This window comes from Brassica napus, chromosome A5 (genome assembly GCF_020379485.1).
Source record: "Brassica napus cultivar Da-Ae chromosome A5, Da-Ae, whole genome shotgun sequence".
NCBI lineage: Eukaryota > Viridiplantae > Streptophyta > Magnoliopsida > Brassicales > Brassicaceae > Brassica > Brassica napus.
This window is the reverse complement of record NC_063438.1, coordinates 28,031,354-28,049,229: the sequence shown is the minus strand read 5'-3', so window position 1 is coordinate 28,049,229 and position 17,876 is coordinate 28,031,354. Positions and strand designations below refer to the sequence as shown.

General features: G+C 38.3%; 4 protein-coding genes across 5 annotated transcripts; all 4 read right to left on the bottom strand.

Moving 5' to 3' along the window:
* Positions 1–996: 996 nt before the first annotated feature.
* LOC106453201 (WEB family protein At3g02930, chloroplastic) lies at positions 997–4,519 on the bottom strand. Of its 2 annotated transcripts, none has more exons than XM_022719942.2 (3): positions 4,240–4,519; positions 3,366–3,567; positions 997–3,277 (listed from the first exon to the last, which is right to left on the bottom strand). In XM_022719942.2, the coding sequence occupies exons 1-3, from the start codon at positions 4,254–4,256 to the stop codon at positions 1,229–1,231; spliced, it is 2,268 nt and encodes a 755-aa protein (XP_022575663.2). In that variant the 5' UTR covers positions 4,257–4,519; the 3' UTR covers positions 997–1,228. The 2 variants fall into 2 exon arrangements, with proteins under 2 accessions (XP_022575663.2, XP_022575664.2); XM_022719943.2 differs by having other exon boundaries at positions 3,366–3,564.
* A 1,244-nt stretch (positions 4,520–5,763) lies between these two features.
* LOC106453202 (putative gamma-glutamylcyclotransferase At3g02910) lies at positions 5,764–6,798 on the bottom strand. The gene has a single exon (XM_013895461.3). The coding sequence runs from the start codon at positions 6,644–6,646 to the stop codon at positions 6,068–6,070; it is 579 nt and encodes a 192-aa protein (XP_013750915.1). The 5' UTR covers positions 6,647–6,798; the 3' UTR covers positions 5,764–6,067.
* A 5,219-nt stretch (positions 6,799–12,017) lies between these two features.
* On the bottom strand, positions 12,018–14,492 carry LOC106453200 (probable inactive receptor kinase At3g02880). The gene is made up of 3 exons (XM_013895458.3): positions 13,065–14,492; positions 12,671–12,988; positions 12,018–12,589 (listed from the first exon to the last, which is right to left on the bottom strand). Exons 1-3 carry the CDS (start codon positions 14,341–14,343, stop codon positions 12,315–12,317), a joined length of 1,872 nt encoding a protein of 623 aa, XP_013750912.2. The 5' UTR covers positions 14,344–14,492; the 3' UTR covers positions 12,018–12,314.
* A 543-nt stretch (positions 14,493–15,035) lies between these two features.
* On the bottom strand, positions 15,036–17,401 carry LOC106453205 (IAA-amino acid hydrolase ILR1). The gene is made up of 5 exons (XM_013895463.3): positions 17,019–17,401; positions 16,794–16,919; positions 16,051–16,365; positions 15,852–15,980; positions 15,036–15,648 (listed from the first exon to the last, which is right to left on the bottom strand). The coding sequence occupies exons 1-5, from the start codon at positions 17,367–17,369 to the stop codon at positions 15,256–15,258; spliced, it is 1,314 nt and encodes a 437-aa protein (XP_013750917.2). The 5' UTR covers positions 17,370–17,401; the 3' UTR covers positions 15,036–15,255.
* Between the last annotated feature and the right edge of the window lie 475 nt (positions 17,402–17,876).

Below are 17,876 nucleotides of genomic sequence, written 5' to 3'. Positions count from 1 at the left end.
AAAGTAATCAAACTAATGACCGGACAGTATCATCTATTTGTTTTTTCACACTTAATGAGTTCACATAAGTTTTCATATCAATTTGAACAATCTAGAACTTTCCCCAAAAAAGCTTTGACATATATAAAAACATTTGAAAATCCGTTTCAGAGAAGAAGACGTGGTGAAAACAAGTTGGACTGAGAAAAGGAACTGGAAACCTGATTTACGGTATTGGAAGAGGAGATCGAGTTGGGACGGAGATCCGATCGGAAGGTGCTGCTGGTTATTATGGCAGTACGAGGTTGAGGTAAATAAGTTTGTGGGGTTTTGTCTGAAGAAACAAAGATTTGCAGAGAAACAGAAAAGTTTGTGTGGTTTTGTCTGAAGAAACAAAGATTTGCAGAGAAACAGAAAAGTTTGTCTGGTTTGTCTGAAGAAACAAAGATTTGCAGAGAAACAGAAAAGTTTGTGTGGTTTGGTCTGAAGAAACAAAGATTCACGGAGAAACATATTCAAATCTTATGTTTCAAAACAATAAGAAAAGGTTGTTTATATAGAAAGAGAGATTTGATTTCTAACGGATCTATTATGAGATTTAATTGCTGTCGGATCTATGAGATTTGTTGCTAACGGATCTATTTCTTTTTTTTTTCCTTTCCAATTTCCCTTTTTATTTACTTTCGAATTTCCTTCTTTTTTCTTAATGCATTTATACGGTCAAGATTTGAACCAAAAAGGAAATATCGTTTTAAACATGAAACGGTGTCGTGTTGCTCAAAAAGGTTAAAAACGGTGAATGTGTGCGTGTTTTGTTGTTGTTGTTGGCTAATATAGAGAAGAGAGAAAGGTGAGGAAAATGGAGGGAAGATGATTGGGGCTGGAGGTAGTGACTGGAAGAATAGGTCAAAAACAGCGAATCTTAATATTTAAGGAGAAAGAATAATCATAAAAACCTTTTACATAAACAGAGATCTTGTTCGGAGTTTGTTGATGACACAAGAACAAAGAACACAATAGGTCAAAAAAACAAATCGTAAAGAAGAAAAGAATCATAACCAAACAACAACTGAATACAAAACCTATTTCAGAAAGCCATAAACCCAAAACAAGAAAATATAACAACACATAGAAAGAAGTCAAAATGACAAAGGATATGTGTGTATCTGCATTATGTAATAAGAGCTAGATTCAGCAATACCACCCAAAAAAAAAAAACTGTAGTAAAAAATCAAAGAGATGTTTTCATTCATCTCTGATTCACAGGTGCTCCTTTCTTCTTGAGAAGGTTCCCAACTTTACCAAACAGAGTCTTCTTCTTAACCTTCTTCTCCTTCTCCTCATTCACCACCTGCTCTTCTCTGCTTTCTTTCATGTTTTCCGGTGAGGTTTTCTCTCTTTCGTCTTCCACTTCTTCTTTTGGATCCTCTTTCCCTTTATGGAAAGCTTCTTTCTTCTCAATCTCACAACTTTCCCACATTTTAAACTCAACTTCAACTCTACTATCATCTTTCTTCTCTTCTGCACCACTTCTATGACCATTCTCCTCAGAGAACTCAACCACATTCGGAAGCAAATCATACTCCTTCTCGCTCTCACTGACCTCACCTCTATGTTTCTTAGCCAATGCTTCCTCTAACTCATCAATCCTCTTCAAAGAACCCTCCTGCTTCACTCTCAACAAATCATTCTCACGAACAACGCTCTGAAACTCAGTTTCTTTATCCAACATCTTCTCATTCAGTTTCAACCTCTCAGCTCTCTCTTCCCTTAGAGTCTCCTGAAGATAAACCACCTCGTCTTCCACCTCTTTCAACCCATCTCTCATCTCTGACTCTTTCTTCCACGCCGCGTCAGCTTCCTCTTTAGTCCTCTTCACCAGGTTCCCCAACCTAACCATCTCTTTCCCCATCGAAGAAACCTCCTCGTCGAACTTCTTCACGTGGCTAACCAACCCCGCTTCCCTCGTCTCCCAGTCCACCACCGAGCTCTCGAACTCCTTCTTGGTCTGCTCCACGGCGGTTACGAGTACATCGATCTCTTGCCTCGCCTCTTCAAGCATCTCCTCGTACTTATCGCTCGTTGCTTTCATGACAAGCTTCAGATCTTTCAGCTCACGTGCTTCGCACGACACCTCGTGTAAAGCTGAAGCTAAACTCTCCATAGCTTTCTTGCTCTTCTCCTCTTCCTCTCTCGATCTCTCCACCTCTGATAACAGCTTGCTTTTCTCTTCTAACAGAATCTGAACGCTTGAAGCAGCGTCTCGCTCTTTCTTTAACGCCTGATTCTTCTCCTCCTTCACAGTTTCAAGCTCATTCTTTAGTTTCTCGGCCTTTGATAATTCTTCTTCTGCAACACTTAGCCTCTCTTCAGATTCCTCAAGATCCTCCTTCTTCCTAGCAACCACCGTCTCCAGTAACCTGATCTTCTCCTTGAGATCAGTAACTTCAGACTCCATATCCTGCAATCTACCATTGCTTTCTTCCAGCTGCTTCGTCATAGATACCAAAGAAACCAATGCAGATCTCTTAACCTCCTCAGCTTCCTCTAACTGTTCCTCCAACTCTTCTGCTTTGTTACGCCACTCTTCACCTGAGCTCTGTGCGTAAGTCTCCGCCAACTTTACAGATTGTAACTCTTCCTTAAGCCTCTCGATGACACTCTCTAGCTCATTGACCTTTGCTTCGAATCCTCTCGCGTTCTCAAGCTCTCTTTTCAAGACCACTATCTCCGCTCCTAGCTTCGAAGCAATCTCCTTGTTGGAGATTGTTTCTTTCTCTCTTGTCGAATCAAGCAAGGCCTTTAAACGTATCAGCTCAGATGATAAGATCTCCACTTTCTCCGCGTGGATAGCAGCCATCTTGGTGGCATCATGTGCTTCACTCTGGACCTTGCTCTTGGCGTCGTTAGCCGCCGCCAGCTCTTGGCTGACTCTCTCCAGCTCCCGGGTTGCGGAAAGAAGAGCTGATGAAGCTTCAGAAGCGTGTTGGTTCTTGACGTTTTCGATTTCTTTCTTCATTTCTTCTTCTTTTCTCTGAACAGCCTCTATCCCTGCCTCAACAGCTTGGAATTTCGAAATTTCGAAATCCTCCTCGGCCTTTTTATGAGCTTTTAAGGCCTCTTCAAGCTTATATGAGGCCTCTTCAGCGTCTTTACGCAGTTGTTTGAGTTCTTCAAGTGCTTTAACTTTTTCATTCTCTAGTGATGCTATCAGCTCGTTTGCTTTCCTCAGATCTTCCTTCATCTGGATCAACCGAGGCTGAGATTCTGATCCTTTCACAGACCGTGTTTGAGTTTTCTGCAAACAACAATCATTACACAACAAGAATGGATATCAAAAAGGCTTTCTAAATTCAAGATATAATGTTTTGTTGAGGGACACTTACTTCTGGTGGAGTTGGAACCTTAGGAGACCTCTTTTCAGAAGAAGGCTTTGAGTTAGCAGAAGAGCGGTCAAGGGAGAGACGTGAGTGTTGAGTGGGTGAAGGAGTGTTAGGTTCAGATCTAGTCGTGATCCGAGTCAGTTTAGGCACTCTCAGAGATCCTGGAGATGATTTGCTCAGAGTTGTTTCAGATGCACCGGTTCTGCTTCAGAAAACAACCCAAAAGTCTCATCAGGCAAAAGTCCATTAAATCATATACTATAAACACACATTTAACAGAAACTTCAACAGTCCAAAGTCAATGTTAGTGAGTGATTAGTAACATTTAACACAATAACATTGAGTCCATTAAATCATATACAATCTCAGAGCCAGTGATTCTCTACAAACATAACACAATATACAAGAAGCATCATGAATAACACATAGCTTTTAGATAAAATATAATCTTTCCCGCTTCTGATTCAAAGATCAATAAAATTTAAGCAAACCACACTGATTAAACAGAATAAGAAACAAGTGTCTCTCTCTCTCTTCCTCAGCATAACAGAACAAAAGATGAAGATAAAGACAAGAGCTGAGAACTGGACATGGAACCGTAGTTAAAATACAAGTGAATCAGCTTAATAATATTTAAAATTTTACAAAATCAGACGAATAAAAAATAATGATCATGTGCTGCTACAAATAGATTCATTTTAAAAACACGAGACTAAACCATAAACCCAGACCTGTTAGATCTACTAGACCATAAGCCTCAGAGAAACTCTGTTTCGGAAGAAAAAAAAATATCAAAACCCCAGATCGGAATTTAAATCGACGAGAACTTCAACGGACGTACAAGACAAAACTTTGAAGAGAGAAATGAGAAGCTTACTTAATCTTAGAAGCCATAGCTTCCGGTTTGCTCCTGCTACTACGAGACTGATCAGTGATGACTGAAACTGAAAAGTGATAAACTTTTGAATCTTGGGAGCTTTGAGAAATCAAATTATGCTCATGAAAACTGGGTTGCCATGTCTGAGTAGAGATCAAGAGAGAGAGAGAGAGAGAGAGAGGACACAATGATGTAGTTTATCAGATTAAGGAAGCGATTGATGAACGAACCAACAGAGAGAATGATAGAAGTTGGTGGGGCTTTGTCTCCAGAGTGGCCACACTCTTCACTCATCCTATAAAAGCGAAATAAAAGAATTAATTATATAAACAAAATAAAATTTAAACAACAAAAGTTCCGATTCACATTCCGATCCTACGAGATAAACGCAAACGATTATGACTAAAATATAACGTATTAAACAATAAATATTTTTTATTAATCATACACTTAAACGTGAGATTAGGGGTGAGCGAGAAAACTAAAACTAAAATGAAAATCATTAAATTAAATTAAATAAAAACCTATACTATTAAAGATGGTTAATGTGGAAAAGAAAAGAAAATATCGTTAGTCCGATCCAAGTGCGGTTTTTAAATGAAACATTATTAAAATTAAAACATCTACTATTAAAGATAGTTAATGTGAAAGAGAAAATGTGGTTACCCATCCAAATGTTCATAAACACGAATCTGAAATAATGTTCAACATGTGTTGTCTACTCTTAGTTTGTTGCAAAAAGATAAATAAGTCAACCAGCTTAGTGATTAGTAACCACCAAAATAAGTAAACTCTAACTATGTTTGGTAACTCCAGTCTTATCCATAATCATTCCATCCAACACTATCTAACCAATTGCTTTATTTTCTTCTTGTTTAAACTTTGAAACCATCTCTATGCTTTCTTTAGATAGGATAGGTTTTAAGTTTTAAATTAAAGGTGTCAATGGTATTTTCTACAAGAAAAAGGCCCCACGGTACAACAACCTATGGCTTTAGGACTATACTTTTAGTTTTATGCTTGCTCAAATCCGTGTCTTAAGGGTAGTAACTGACTTGGCCCATATTTGAAGTCCAAAACTGAGCCAAATTTTGGGCTGGGCCGTAATTTAGTAGTCATCACTCTCATTGGTTAAACAGTTAGAATTATAATCTAAACACCCAAAAACTTAAACCTAGCCCACACATCCTTTAACGAAAGATAGATAAACGAATACCATTCTGTAGTATTCTACGTTACGTCCTGAACTAGTTTTGACTTATTTTTGGTGGGACTGTTTAGAAAAGGACTAACCGGCTATAGTTATATGTATTAGTTAAAGCATTGTCAAACAAAAATGTTACAAATTTTCTCCTTTGCAGATTTTGGTGACATGGGCAATGGCTTTGACTACGTGAGATCTTTTGAATATGTTATTGTCTGATTCATATGAAAATGCAAATTGTTGATAAAAATCAAATAATCACGCTCGAATAAATTACTATTAGCACTGGAGGAGTTCATAGCGTGACGAGGCAAATCAAATAAACAACACATTCGCTTTATAAGAAAACAAACAAAGATTGCGTACGGATACGAGACATTAAAAACAGAACCTGAAAGTACACTGACTGACCGGACACTATATTACGGTTTACATCCAGACAACAATCACGGAATCTCTAATCAAATGTTCATCGGTAACAACTAACAACAACCGTTGTACGGGTACGACGAACAAGTGGGACCCCTTAGAATAGATGAAACTAGTTGTTTGCGTTTGTACTTTCTTATTTAATTTCCCTAGAATAAGATAAATAAAAATAAATGAGAGAGGGAATAATCGAAATCAGTCACATGGAGAAGAAACGAAAATACGGATATGGTCCAAGAAGGTAAGATGCTGCGGCCGATCCTTACGCTTCACATATCCACGCGCTTCGTTCTCCGTGTACGCGCCGAACGATCTCCCTCCATTCCTCTTCCACAGCTCCTCCTCGTAGCTCTTGTGCGCGTAATACGCTTCCACCACGCACGACGACGTCGCATGCTCTGCTTCCAGATCTCCTCCTTCTTTCTCAGCAGCAGCTAGACGGATCGGTTGCCTCACGTAATGTCCCCTAGCGATCCCTTCAAGCTCGTCCAGACGCGAGAGACCGCGAGGAGAAACCACGTAAAGCTCTCCCGTCACGCGATGGCCCGTTCCAGGCTTGTTGAGGAGGAAAGGGACTCGGTATGGTCCGCAGACGAGGGGATATTTCTCTAGCGTTTGGTAGACTCCTTTTAAAGATGCGTCGCCTGATCGGATCAGATCTTGCATCAGGACGTGGTTCGAGAATCCTCTCTTTAGAGTACCGTACGTGAACACGAGCGTCGTCTTGGCGGTGATGGTGGTTGTCGGTGGTGTCGCCATTGTTCCGTGTCCCATGGCAGATAAAATTGGATAGCAAAAAGAGAAGAGGTCTATGGAGAATTTTCAATGGTTGGTGAGAAAAATAGAATCAGAATCGTATTAAGAGAGAGAGAAGAGTACGAAAACTCGAATCTCTGATTTTTTTAGGTCGTGATGTTTGGTGAAGCCAATGACGCCTTTATATAATAGTAGAATCTATTTTTTTTATTCTCCACCTTTAATCAAATTATAACTAATACCCATATTTTATTATTTAAAAATGCTGTATATTTTCATGTGGTTAAAGTTATAATATATTTCAAAATATGTATCTTACTTTACTTTAAAAAGAAATAGTAGTCATAGTTCATAATTTCATATTTATAAATAGATCCATAAATTTTATTAGCCATCTATCATGTCTTTTCGAGACCAAATTGTGTGGACAGTGTGGTTACTACATGTAGTTAAAACAAATTGTATATACCATATGTGAATGATAAAATTGCGATGATCCAAGCTATGAAGTTACCAGTTGTGTATCATTGTTGCTCTTCAGTATCAGCCAAAAGATGTGAATCAGAATATAATAATCAGAGAAGGACCACTCGTCTCACTAAATGAACAAAAGTACAGCAAACGTCGTATCATATACATCATACAACATATAAAACGATAAGGTTGACAAAAATAACATTTAACATTTTTCACATAATATTTTTTTGGCATATAAACCCAAAATATAACAATAATTGGCGTGACAAGTAGGTATGTTTGTGATTACGTGTAGAAGCAAAATGTCGCCAAGTTGCCTTTCGTCTTTCTCTTCTTTGTTTAATCTTTTATTATTTGGAAATTATTCAATCAACCTTTTCTATTTCCATATCTACAAATAAACAATTTGAAGCAAATTTAAAAATCAGTAGTATAAAAAATAATAATTTCAGTTGTATGATTCATATGGTAGATATTAGCTCACTCAAACACATTTATTTGTTTTTTTCATTTTATGCGTTCTGTATTTTTCATTCATTGAAAGACTTGCTGGATGAAAGGCGAAAGGCACGCAAATGCTTTGGTTTTGGTTGACAAAGCGAAGACGAAGAGATGGATGATGAAGGTGATAAGACAATGACAAAACACAACAAAGGCTAAAGGTAATTTGTTCTGTTCCCTTTGGATTTTCCTTCCGTGGATGTAGTACAATTGCACCGTACTTCTTTTCACCTATTTTAACTTTATATCAACTTTTAAAAGAGAGAAAAAGTAAATAAAGCAAAGTAAAAAGTACTTTTAAAAGTACTTTTCCTAACACAATAGCCTGGTCGATTAGACTAGTCTGACAGAAATGTCTAATCTGATTCTTCTACGATTTATCTTTCCTGTATATTCATTTTCAGCTTTTTATATCAAATTCAGAAAGCATATTAATCAGTGAGGTGCTTATATGGTCAGACTTGTTAACAAAGTCTACTGAGTCCATGCCATTGTGTAGTTTTACATGAATTTTCTATTATTGAAGAAATGTTGCTTGCATTTTAATTACTTTCATATAAAATCACAATGAAAGGAACAAAACAACAGAGTGTGATGAACTTTGAAGCACATTCAACGGTGGACACAAAGCATGACTCATCGAAACTTTTGAGCACATTCAATGGACGAAGTGACGATGAACACTAAAAATTGTTTTAAACCATCTCCAATTGTACATAATAATTTTCTCTATATTTCATTCCAGAATAGAGTAATTATATTATAGAGTTTGATTTGTTCCAATGGTTCACTCTATAATAGAATTATTCTAGAGTGGAATATAGAAAATATTATTTTGTACTATTGGAAATGCCTGTAGAAACCTTTACATTTCTTATTCGGTGATTAGATCATTTGATTCTGCTTTTTTTGTGAAAATATAATATGTACTCTTTCCATTTTATGATTAATGTTTCACAGTGTACTCGAGAAATCATTTGTTTCACATTATAAGAAGAAATCAATGTACTAACAACTAACTTGGAATATAACATCAGAGAAAAGTTTACTTTAGTCAGAAGTTCAAGCTTGAGATTAAGAAAACGTATACTATGATTGTATATGTTTTGAATCTCAAAGCAACTTCATCCATTCATCAAGTGATCCATACTTGTTAATCTAGTTTGATATCAAATAAAAATCGGGCCTGTTACTTATTTGAAATACTTTAAATCAAATTTGAGAAAGATTTGCCTCTTTCATCATGGTCTTCTATTAATCTTTTGAATCAATAATCTTCCATGGATATCAACTACTTTTCATTATCCAGTTTCACTTCCATATGAAACGGTCACACAAATAACAACATTGTTGCGTCTGTTTGGGGACTAGGTATGATAAACAATTGGACCAACTGATTTGATTGTATATAGTATATTGATAATGAAGACTGCAGAACTTTTCATAGTTGTTGTGGGTACCATGATTTCAATACATCAATTCTGCACAACTTTTTCAAACCAAACGAAACTGCAATGAATGAATCCCCCTCTTTTATTTCATTCTAAAATGTGTTTCCCTTGTGGTGAACGGTTGGTTAGTGGTTGCCAACTTCTCATGATAATAAAACTTATAATTAAATGGGAACATGAACTATTTGTCAGTCAATGGTGAATATGATTCAGATTCACGACCACTTTCTCATTTAAAAGAAACTTATGTGAAGTCGGCGTTGTTTTTTAGTCATAAACAAGATTTTTTTACAAAGGAGTAATTAGCTAAATTTTTTGGACGGCAATGAAAAACAAAGAAAACAAACCGACTTATTCACACACAACCAATAATATATTTATACAAAAAAATTAGCGAGAGCAATATTTTTTATGAATATTTTCCGAAATTTTGAACTAAGCAAAATAGAAGGAATAATATACAAGACTTAAAAAGAAAGATATACGCCAAATGTATTTCAAACACATAACCGAATCCTCTTGACAGAGAACATCATCTGGACCCTTGGATGTGTCGCCTGATTGCATAGATAAATTTACTGGTCGCCAATGTTTGGTTTGCAACTGATTAAACCACTGATCTTCCAAATAAGGCAAGTCGGACCACCCTTGACTTTAAAATGGCATATCTTCCAAACCATTTAACCTTTTGATGTGAAACCAATTCGCCGCGTGCTCTTGTTGAGTGTAGAATCCATAAAAACCAGTTTCATGAACAAATTCTTCCTGGTTTGTAAGATACGGCGTTTTGATTGTACAAATGTCCTTATTGGCTTCGTTAGCTCTTCTCAGCTTCATGTTCTCCACTGATTTTCTCCTGATTTCTTTCTCCTTTTCTCAGATGATGTAGGCACAGAATCACTCCATGAACCTGTCCTCAAATGGAGATCAAATAAGCTTGTGCGGAAGATGGACTGATGGTAGAGATGGTGGTGAAAATGATTGACTCTCTCAATCTTTGGATCTTGAAGTTGCTTGAATCTCACAAACAAAATACAAGACAAATCAATAAAAAAACAATGAATCTCTCACTGAATTCTAAAGACAAATTTTATGCAAAGACAAACTTCGATAAAAACAAAATAAACTGAAGACTTTCTTGATTGATTGAAAGGTAATTTGTACAAAGCAATAGAGTGAGCTTATATAGGTTGTGGCCCTTGCTCAGAATAACAAAACAAAGGAAAGAAAATCAAACATAAAGAAAACTAGCTGTTGGAGGATTTTGGGGTTCCAATAGTAAAAAGTAATTTTGTGGTGTACGGAGTGGTTTCCAACTTCTCATGAGTCATGATAATAAAACTTAGGCTCATTTGGGTGAATAACCAAAACAAGAATAGAAATTGCAGAAGTGTGCATTATTTTTATTAATTGGCAAACATGGTGATGAAAGGCATGACTTTTACATTCCTGTCCTCAACAGCACTTTAACGTCAAACATGGTGATGTGAATGCTATGAACATTAACGTCATTAGTGGCAACACAATTTATATTCAACCAAATGCTACATAACAGAAAAAAATTAAGAGAGGGAGATAGGAAAAAGCTCACTCTTTATCTTCAATATAAATTGTTGCGACCAAATCCACCTGCAACACATCAAATATATGTTACGTTGCTCTGAATTTATGTGGAAACCTGCAAGTAAGTGGTTTTACCTGAAGAAAGGGGTTGGGGAGAATCCAAGAGAAGTGTTTCTTGTAGCTGATGATTGATGTCTGCTACTTGCTAGAGCCGTCGGCGCCGAATCAGCGATTCAGTTGGATAAAAACGTAGAAACTCAGAAAAAATCTGAGACAAAGAGATGTCGAAAAAGAAAGAGGCCTGCATGTTTTTGGAGCGTGCGAGCGACAACAAGATCAGAATTGATTAGACTCAGATTGTTGAAGGGAGCTCGAGCAGAGGAAGATCGGGTAGATAGCTTTATAACCAAATTTGATCCGCTCTCATCATCCACCGCCACTGCCGTCTCCGCACCTTCCTCTCCTTTCTCGCTTCCACTTACGGATTCTGAGACGACACCGGTTTAGAGATCCTTCGGCAACCGCTTCGTTAATCTTGATTGGCGGTGACAGCGACGTTGCTAGCATAGTTGTTGTCCTTGTCCATAGCCATGATTATTATCTAGGATTTTCAAATCAGGATTTTTGTGGGAGGTGATGGAACAGAGAGAAGGATTGTGGTGTTGGAGATTTGGTATCGAACGGGGAATTATTGAAGAATCTAAAGGCAAATAGTGGTTTAAATTTAATATTAATTCAGAAGCAAGATAAATAAAGAAGTGGTGTCAAGTGTATCTCTGCGTCTGACTAGTAAATATAATAGGGGTAAAAGTGTATTTATGAAAAATATACAGTACCATAGCCATTCACCTAATTAAATAAGGTAACATAGTCATCTAGTGCAAAAACCCTAAAACTTAAATAAAATGGGAACATGTACTACTTTTTAGTTAATTGTGGCATGATTCACAACATTTGGTCTTTGATTTTATTTTCTAATGTTAAGTCGGTGCCCAACAAGATAAATAGTAGATTTTGTGGATTTCAACTTTATTTTTGTTTTCTATCCATAAACAGATTCAAATTATTATCGATTTATGTCAAATTTTGAACTGATCTAAATTAGAACTGCGAAATTTATTAATTTATAAAAATTATTAATTTATTGAGTATTAATTTATAAAAATTCTAATGTATTTCAGATTTTTGATGTTTGGTATTTGGCTTCTTTTATTTTATTTTTAATTGCTGTTATTAAGAATTTTTTTGCCGGTTTTGCTTTTCTTTCGGGGATTGTCAAATTATATGTTCTAATAATATAGATTAATCTTATAATAATAAAAAGTTATTGGACGGCAATAAAAATAATATCGCGGACTTGTTGTTTCGGCGAATCATTGACTAGGATTGCAGGATAATAACCCAAGAGAACACATCAATTATTCACACACAACAAATAATATATTTTATACAAAAAAATGGCAGCTTCAATATTTGTTATAAACATTTTTTAAAAATTGAATTAAGAAAAGTAGAAGAAGAAGAAAAATCATCAGTCTCATCTCAATTTGAGGCTCAAGAATTAACGAACGAAGTAGGACACCAACAAACAAAGGAAAAAAAAAGGGCGGGGAGGACGTAAACACTATTGAAGAAAATGCAGTTTTAGCCGCAAACAATTTTGAAATCAATCAATTAAGACCCCCAGCAAAAACTCAGCCAGATACAGGATTTGGGGAGCCTGATGAATGCGAAACCTCCTCGATGAGTCTGGTGACTTCGGCCATGGAAGGCCGACTATCAGGGTACTGCGCGGTACAACTTATACCAATCTTCAAGAGCCGGATCATGTTCTCATTGCCCTCTGATTGGTGCCCGGCGAGCTCCGGATCAAACACTTGAGATGGTGACTGTTGATCAGTGATGGATTGGACCCATCTTGGTAAATCTACACCTTCTTCGGTCAATTGCTGATGTGTTGGAGACTTCCCTGTAATGCAATGTAACATGTTAAAGCTCCTAAACTCGCTGCAATCACAGTTTAAATGATCTGTGATTTATTGTTTGTTACCTGTGAGTAGTTCAAGGATTAGCACACCGAAGCTGTAAACATCAGCCTTTTGAGAGATTTTGCGAGCATCAGTAACTTCAGGGGCACGGTACCCATCGATACGGTTAGGCGCGGACGTGGAGCTAATGATAGGCGCTAGACCGTAATCAGAAACCTTAGCTTCATACGAATTAGACAAGAGTATGTTCGAAGACTTGATGTTTCCATGAGAAGTAGTCGAATCACGCGAATGTAGATAACTAATCGCTCTCGCAGCTCCCAATGCTATACTGGCTCTAGTTTCCCAGTTCAACGGAGCCCTCCCATTCCCTTTGTTCCCTACAAATCAAAAACATAAACCAATCCTATCAAGATCAACTAACTAACAACCACAACTAAGAAGTAGGATATGTACCGTGCAATAACGCAGACAAGCTTCCTCTAGACATGTACTCAGAGACAAGAAGCTTCTCGTCGGGACTGAAGTAATAAGCGATGAGGGTCACGAGATTAGGATGACTCATCGATCCCAAAACCTGCATCCTCTCTCTAAAATCCTTCTCAGGCACCACAACGTCTCGTAACCGTTTCACAGCCACCACCAAACCATGCTCAAAGCTCGCCTTATACGAAGACCCAACCGTCCCCTTCCCAAGAACCTCAGCCGAAGCCTTCAACAACCCATCCAAATCGAATTCCCCGAAAGACTTCACGAAAAACGTCAAGTCTTTACTCACCGCGCCGCCGCCGCTCCCGGACGCCTTCGCCGGAGGGACGTTAGCCGCCGATGATTCCTTGTGTACAGCGGCGGAGGTCGCGGCGGCGACGGGAGCTTCGACATTTCTCGGCTGACCGTTCTCTTCTCCTTTTTTCTTCCTGCAGAGACAGAAGAGAATCAAGAGAAGCAGCAACAGACCGGCGACGCATCCGATCACGATCCCGGCGATGGCTCCGGCGGATAGCTTGTCGCTATCTTTCTTCCCCGCCGGACCCGACGGAGGAGAAACAGGCGGAGAATTGGGGCTTTCGGCGTCGCCTTCGCAAGGGTTTAACGGCTTTCCACAGAGAGTGTTCCCGTCGAAAGCGGATTGAGGAAAACCCGAGAGAGAATCCGGAACCGACCCGTTTAACTGATTTGAAGAGACGTTAAATTGCTGAAGAGTGATTGTAATCTCAGGGATCGAACCGGTGAGCTGATTCTTCTCCAGGTAGAGTGTAACCAACCGGGTCGCGTTATTCACATTATCCGGGATCCGACCCGAGAATCGATTCTCCCCGAGATTGATTCTGATTACGCTTGGAAGGGTGAATAGAAACGGCGGAATCTCGCCGGAGAATGCGTTACCTTGGAGATACAAGTAACGGAGGAGAGCAAGGTTGGAGAAATCCGAGGGGATTGGACCGGAGAGCGAGTTGAATCGGAGAGAAAGCGTTTGGAGCTGAGTCAGATTACCGATTCCTCCGAGAGGCAACGAGCCGAATAAGCCCGCTCCGGGTAATCGGAGGGCGGTGACCCGACCCGAATCGCAGTGGACTCCGTGCCATGCGCAGGGAGATGAGGCGCTCGTGTTCCATAGTAAAGGGCGGCCGCGGACGCTGTTGCGGAGGAGGAGTAAGGCTCGCCGGTCGGAGTCTAGATCTGAAGTCACCGCCGCGAGAAAGAGGAAGAAGACGAAGAGAGAGCACTTCTTCATCTTCTCCTTGGTCGTTCAGTGTTTGGAGAGAGAGGGAGAGAGACAGATGGTTGAAATGAAGGAGAGGTTTTTTATAAAAGAGTTTGAGCTCTTCCACTAACGCCGGCCAAAGAAAGTGACTATAATTGTAGAAGAAGAAGAAGATGGGAAAAAATAAAAAAGTTACGGGTTTGAGATTTTTCCTTTTTGATGAAAAAGTAAAGAGAATCTTATGTGATTTAATTATGACAACTATGATGTTACGGTAATAATTAACTTTACTAATAACAAGGTCATGAATAGTAACGATTAAATGGGTCGTTCGCATTACACATGATGTGATGATAAAGTACTGTTATTACAGGCTGCAGTAATGTTTTGTAGACGTTTTAAAGTTAAACGACAGCTGTTTCTTTATGTTTAGCTCCAATCATTCTGTTTTGTTTCTTTATGTTTCTTTTTGTTGTTCAGGTTGGGTGAGATAAAAAACACAAGCCAGTCTTGTGTGATTTATGCGATAATGTCTAACCCAACCGTTGACAAAACCTATTTGCCTGAAAATGACATTGTTTTTTTTAAAGAAAACTATTTTATGTATTTTTCTCATCTAATGCTTTGAATATTCTATTTATGACACTGACATTTCATTAGTTTTTTTAATGCATTGAACAAGTGTCATAGACATGTTCATCATAAAGCTCATTAGTGGTGTATATAATATGCTGGAGTTTCAGGAAATTCCACTGGCTCTAATTCTTGTTTGTCCTTATGTTTGGTACCATATTTTTTAGAAAACATATTGATTTTGCTGACCGGATAAATCTCAGTCTCAATTAAATAAATTATCCCAAACCGAAGCTTAACCGATGTTCCTACCCCCACCAAACTTAAAAGTTCAATACAAGTAGGTGGTTGATTATTACAAAACACATTCTATAATTCGGTCTTAACCTCATGGTCATTGCCATGTTTATCCAAATAAGTGACAGCCATGGCTGCGTGAAGAGCTGCTCCAAGAGGAAGAGCTTCTTCGTCAACAAAAAAGTAAGGCGAGTGAAGCGGCTTACCAGCACCTAGCGTCTCATTCTTTATCCCAAGCACGAATATAGCAGCCTTAGTCCTTTTAGTGAAGAAGCTGAAATCCTCTGCTCCCATCGTCACCGGAAAATCATGGAAGTTGTTCTTTCCGATCATAGCTTCCGCTACTTCTTTTCCGTGCTCGTACAAGCCCTCGTCGTTCTTCATTACCGGGTGAAGCGAAGGCTCTTTCTCTCCAAAATCTACTTCTGCTTTGCATTGGTACACCGCGGCTTGTGCTTCCGATATCTACATCATTAGCATCATTATCAACAAGACTGTAAAGAACAACATGTAAACTAATCTCTTTTATTTTTATATTTTTTTGGAATACTAGAAGGTACAGGCCGAAGCCGTAATCCACCGGGCTGAAACCACAACATGTAATATTTATTTAGTCCCAACGGTCAATCCAACAAGGAACCTCTAACACAATGGTGTCAGTTGATTACCTCTTTGATTCGTCTTTGGATAAATAGGAGACCATCGTTGCTTAAGCTTCTGAACGTTCCTCCAAATTTAGCAGACTGCGGTATTACGTTTTGAGTGTGGCCTCCTTGAATGTATCCAACTGTAACCACCTGAAAAAACATTCAAATCAACGCCTTGATTCTAATTTTATCAACCAAGAAGATGTTTAAACAAACTTACACCAGCTTCAAGTGGGTCCATTTCCCTTGAAACAATCTGTTGCAAGGCGACAACGGCTGAAGAAGCTGCAAGAACCGGGTCTTTGGAGAAATGTGGTGTAGCTGCGTGGCTACCTTGACCGTGGACGGTGACTGTGAACAATCCTGCGCCTGCAAGAACGGTCCCGGGCCTAGAGCCGATACCACCAGATGGGATTGTTGGGAAGACGTGTACGCTTAGAATCCCATCTAAGTCGTCTAGAATGTCGTCTTTTAGCATTTCAATTGCACCTCCATAGCCTTCCTCGCCTGGTTGAAACACAAGCTTCACCGTCCCCTTTACCAAAGACAAAAACAAGACATTGTGTGTTCATTCAAAGCTCCACTCACCAGATAAAATCTAAACAAGATCAAAGTTACAAATTTGATTGTTTGGTACACACTAAAATCAATGTATAAATACACAGTATTGTTTCATTTATTTATAATCCAAAAATAACAAAATAAAAATCTGAGAAATTTCACATTTTTAATTTGCTGGGCTAACACTAAATCAATCATTACATATCACTACTGTGTAGACGCATTGAACTACTGTTTCATTCATAACGTATCACTGTTGTCTGGCCCATTTATATAAAGTTGACATTTTGATTGCCGGGCACACACTAATCAAAGAGCTCACACACATACAGTGATACAGAGATCAGAATCACTAACTAGTATTGAGAATGAATCAAGCAATAGAGAGAGAGAGAGAGAAACCTTGATGAGGTGTTTTCTGGATTGAAGAAGCTTAGCAGCTCCAAGAAGCATAGCAACATGAGTATCATGACCACAAGCATGCATCTTTCCATCTACTTTACTCTTCGATTCCCACTCCACTAATTCCTTTTCTCCATCAATCATTTCATAATAATTAGTCAAAAATAATTCAAAAAAAAAAATCAAAACTTTGATGAGACTAAACAAAAAAACATAACAACAAACCTGTAGTGGAAGTGCGTCCATGTCGGCTCTGAGACCGAAAACTGGTTTGGAACCGGATCCGATCCAGGCCACGACGCCAGTCTTCGCCACAGGCCATTTATACTTAACTCCGAGCAAGTCAAGCTCGTCTCTAATGAGTTGACTCGTTTTGAACTCCTGGAACCCTGTCTCCGGGTTCTCGTGGATCCTCCTCCTGATTCCTCTCATCCATTCGAAGAACTCTGGTTCTTTCGCTGAGTCCAGCATCCCACGAGAGAGTGACTCGATACCAGACCCGGAACCATAGCTCAGAGCTGGAGACAGAAGAAAGAAGAAGAAGAAGAAGAGGAAGAAGACCCCTGAAAAATTCATGATTCTCAGAAGAAGGAAGGTGAAGAGAAGGAAGGTCCAAGTTTTATATATTTATATATATTATATACACGTCCTTAATTAACCCACGTGTTGATAATTATTTTAACTAATTGTTTTATTACACAACGCATATCCAGGACATATCTACTGGAAATCAAGTGATAAGAAGAAGAATCAAAATGATACCAAATATATCAAAGATAAATAATCTTACATTAAGAATGTAGAGATGAGTCATTTGAGTACAATGTATATAGATTAAGTCAATATAATTTTTTTTAAGAGTAAATAGAATATTTACTTGAAATGGTAGTATGAAAACATAGGAATGTATATTTTGAAATGATATTACCAGTAATGTTAAAACACACTTTACCAATAAACATCGAATGAAGTAGTAGGTTGTGATAGATGGTTGCTCACGAGTTACATCTTCACTAGTTCCCAAAAAAAAAAAAACTCAATTTCCAAACGTTACGCATCTTTACGTACGCATTACGGTTGATG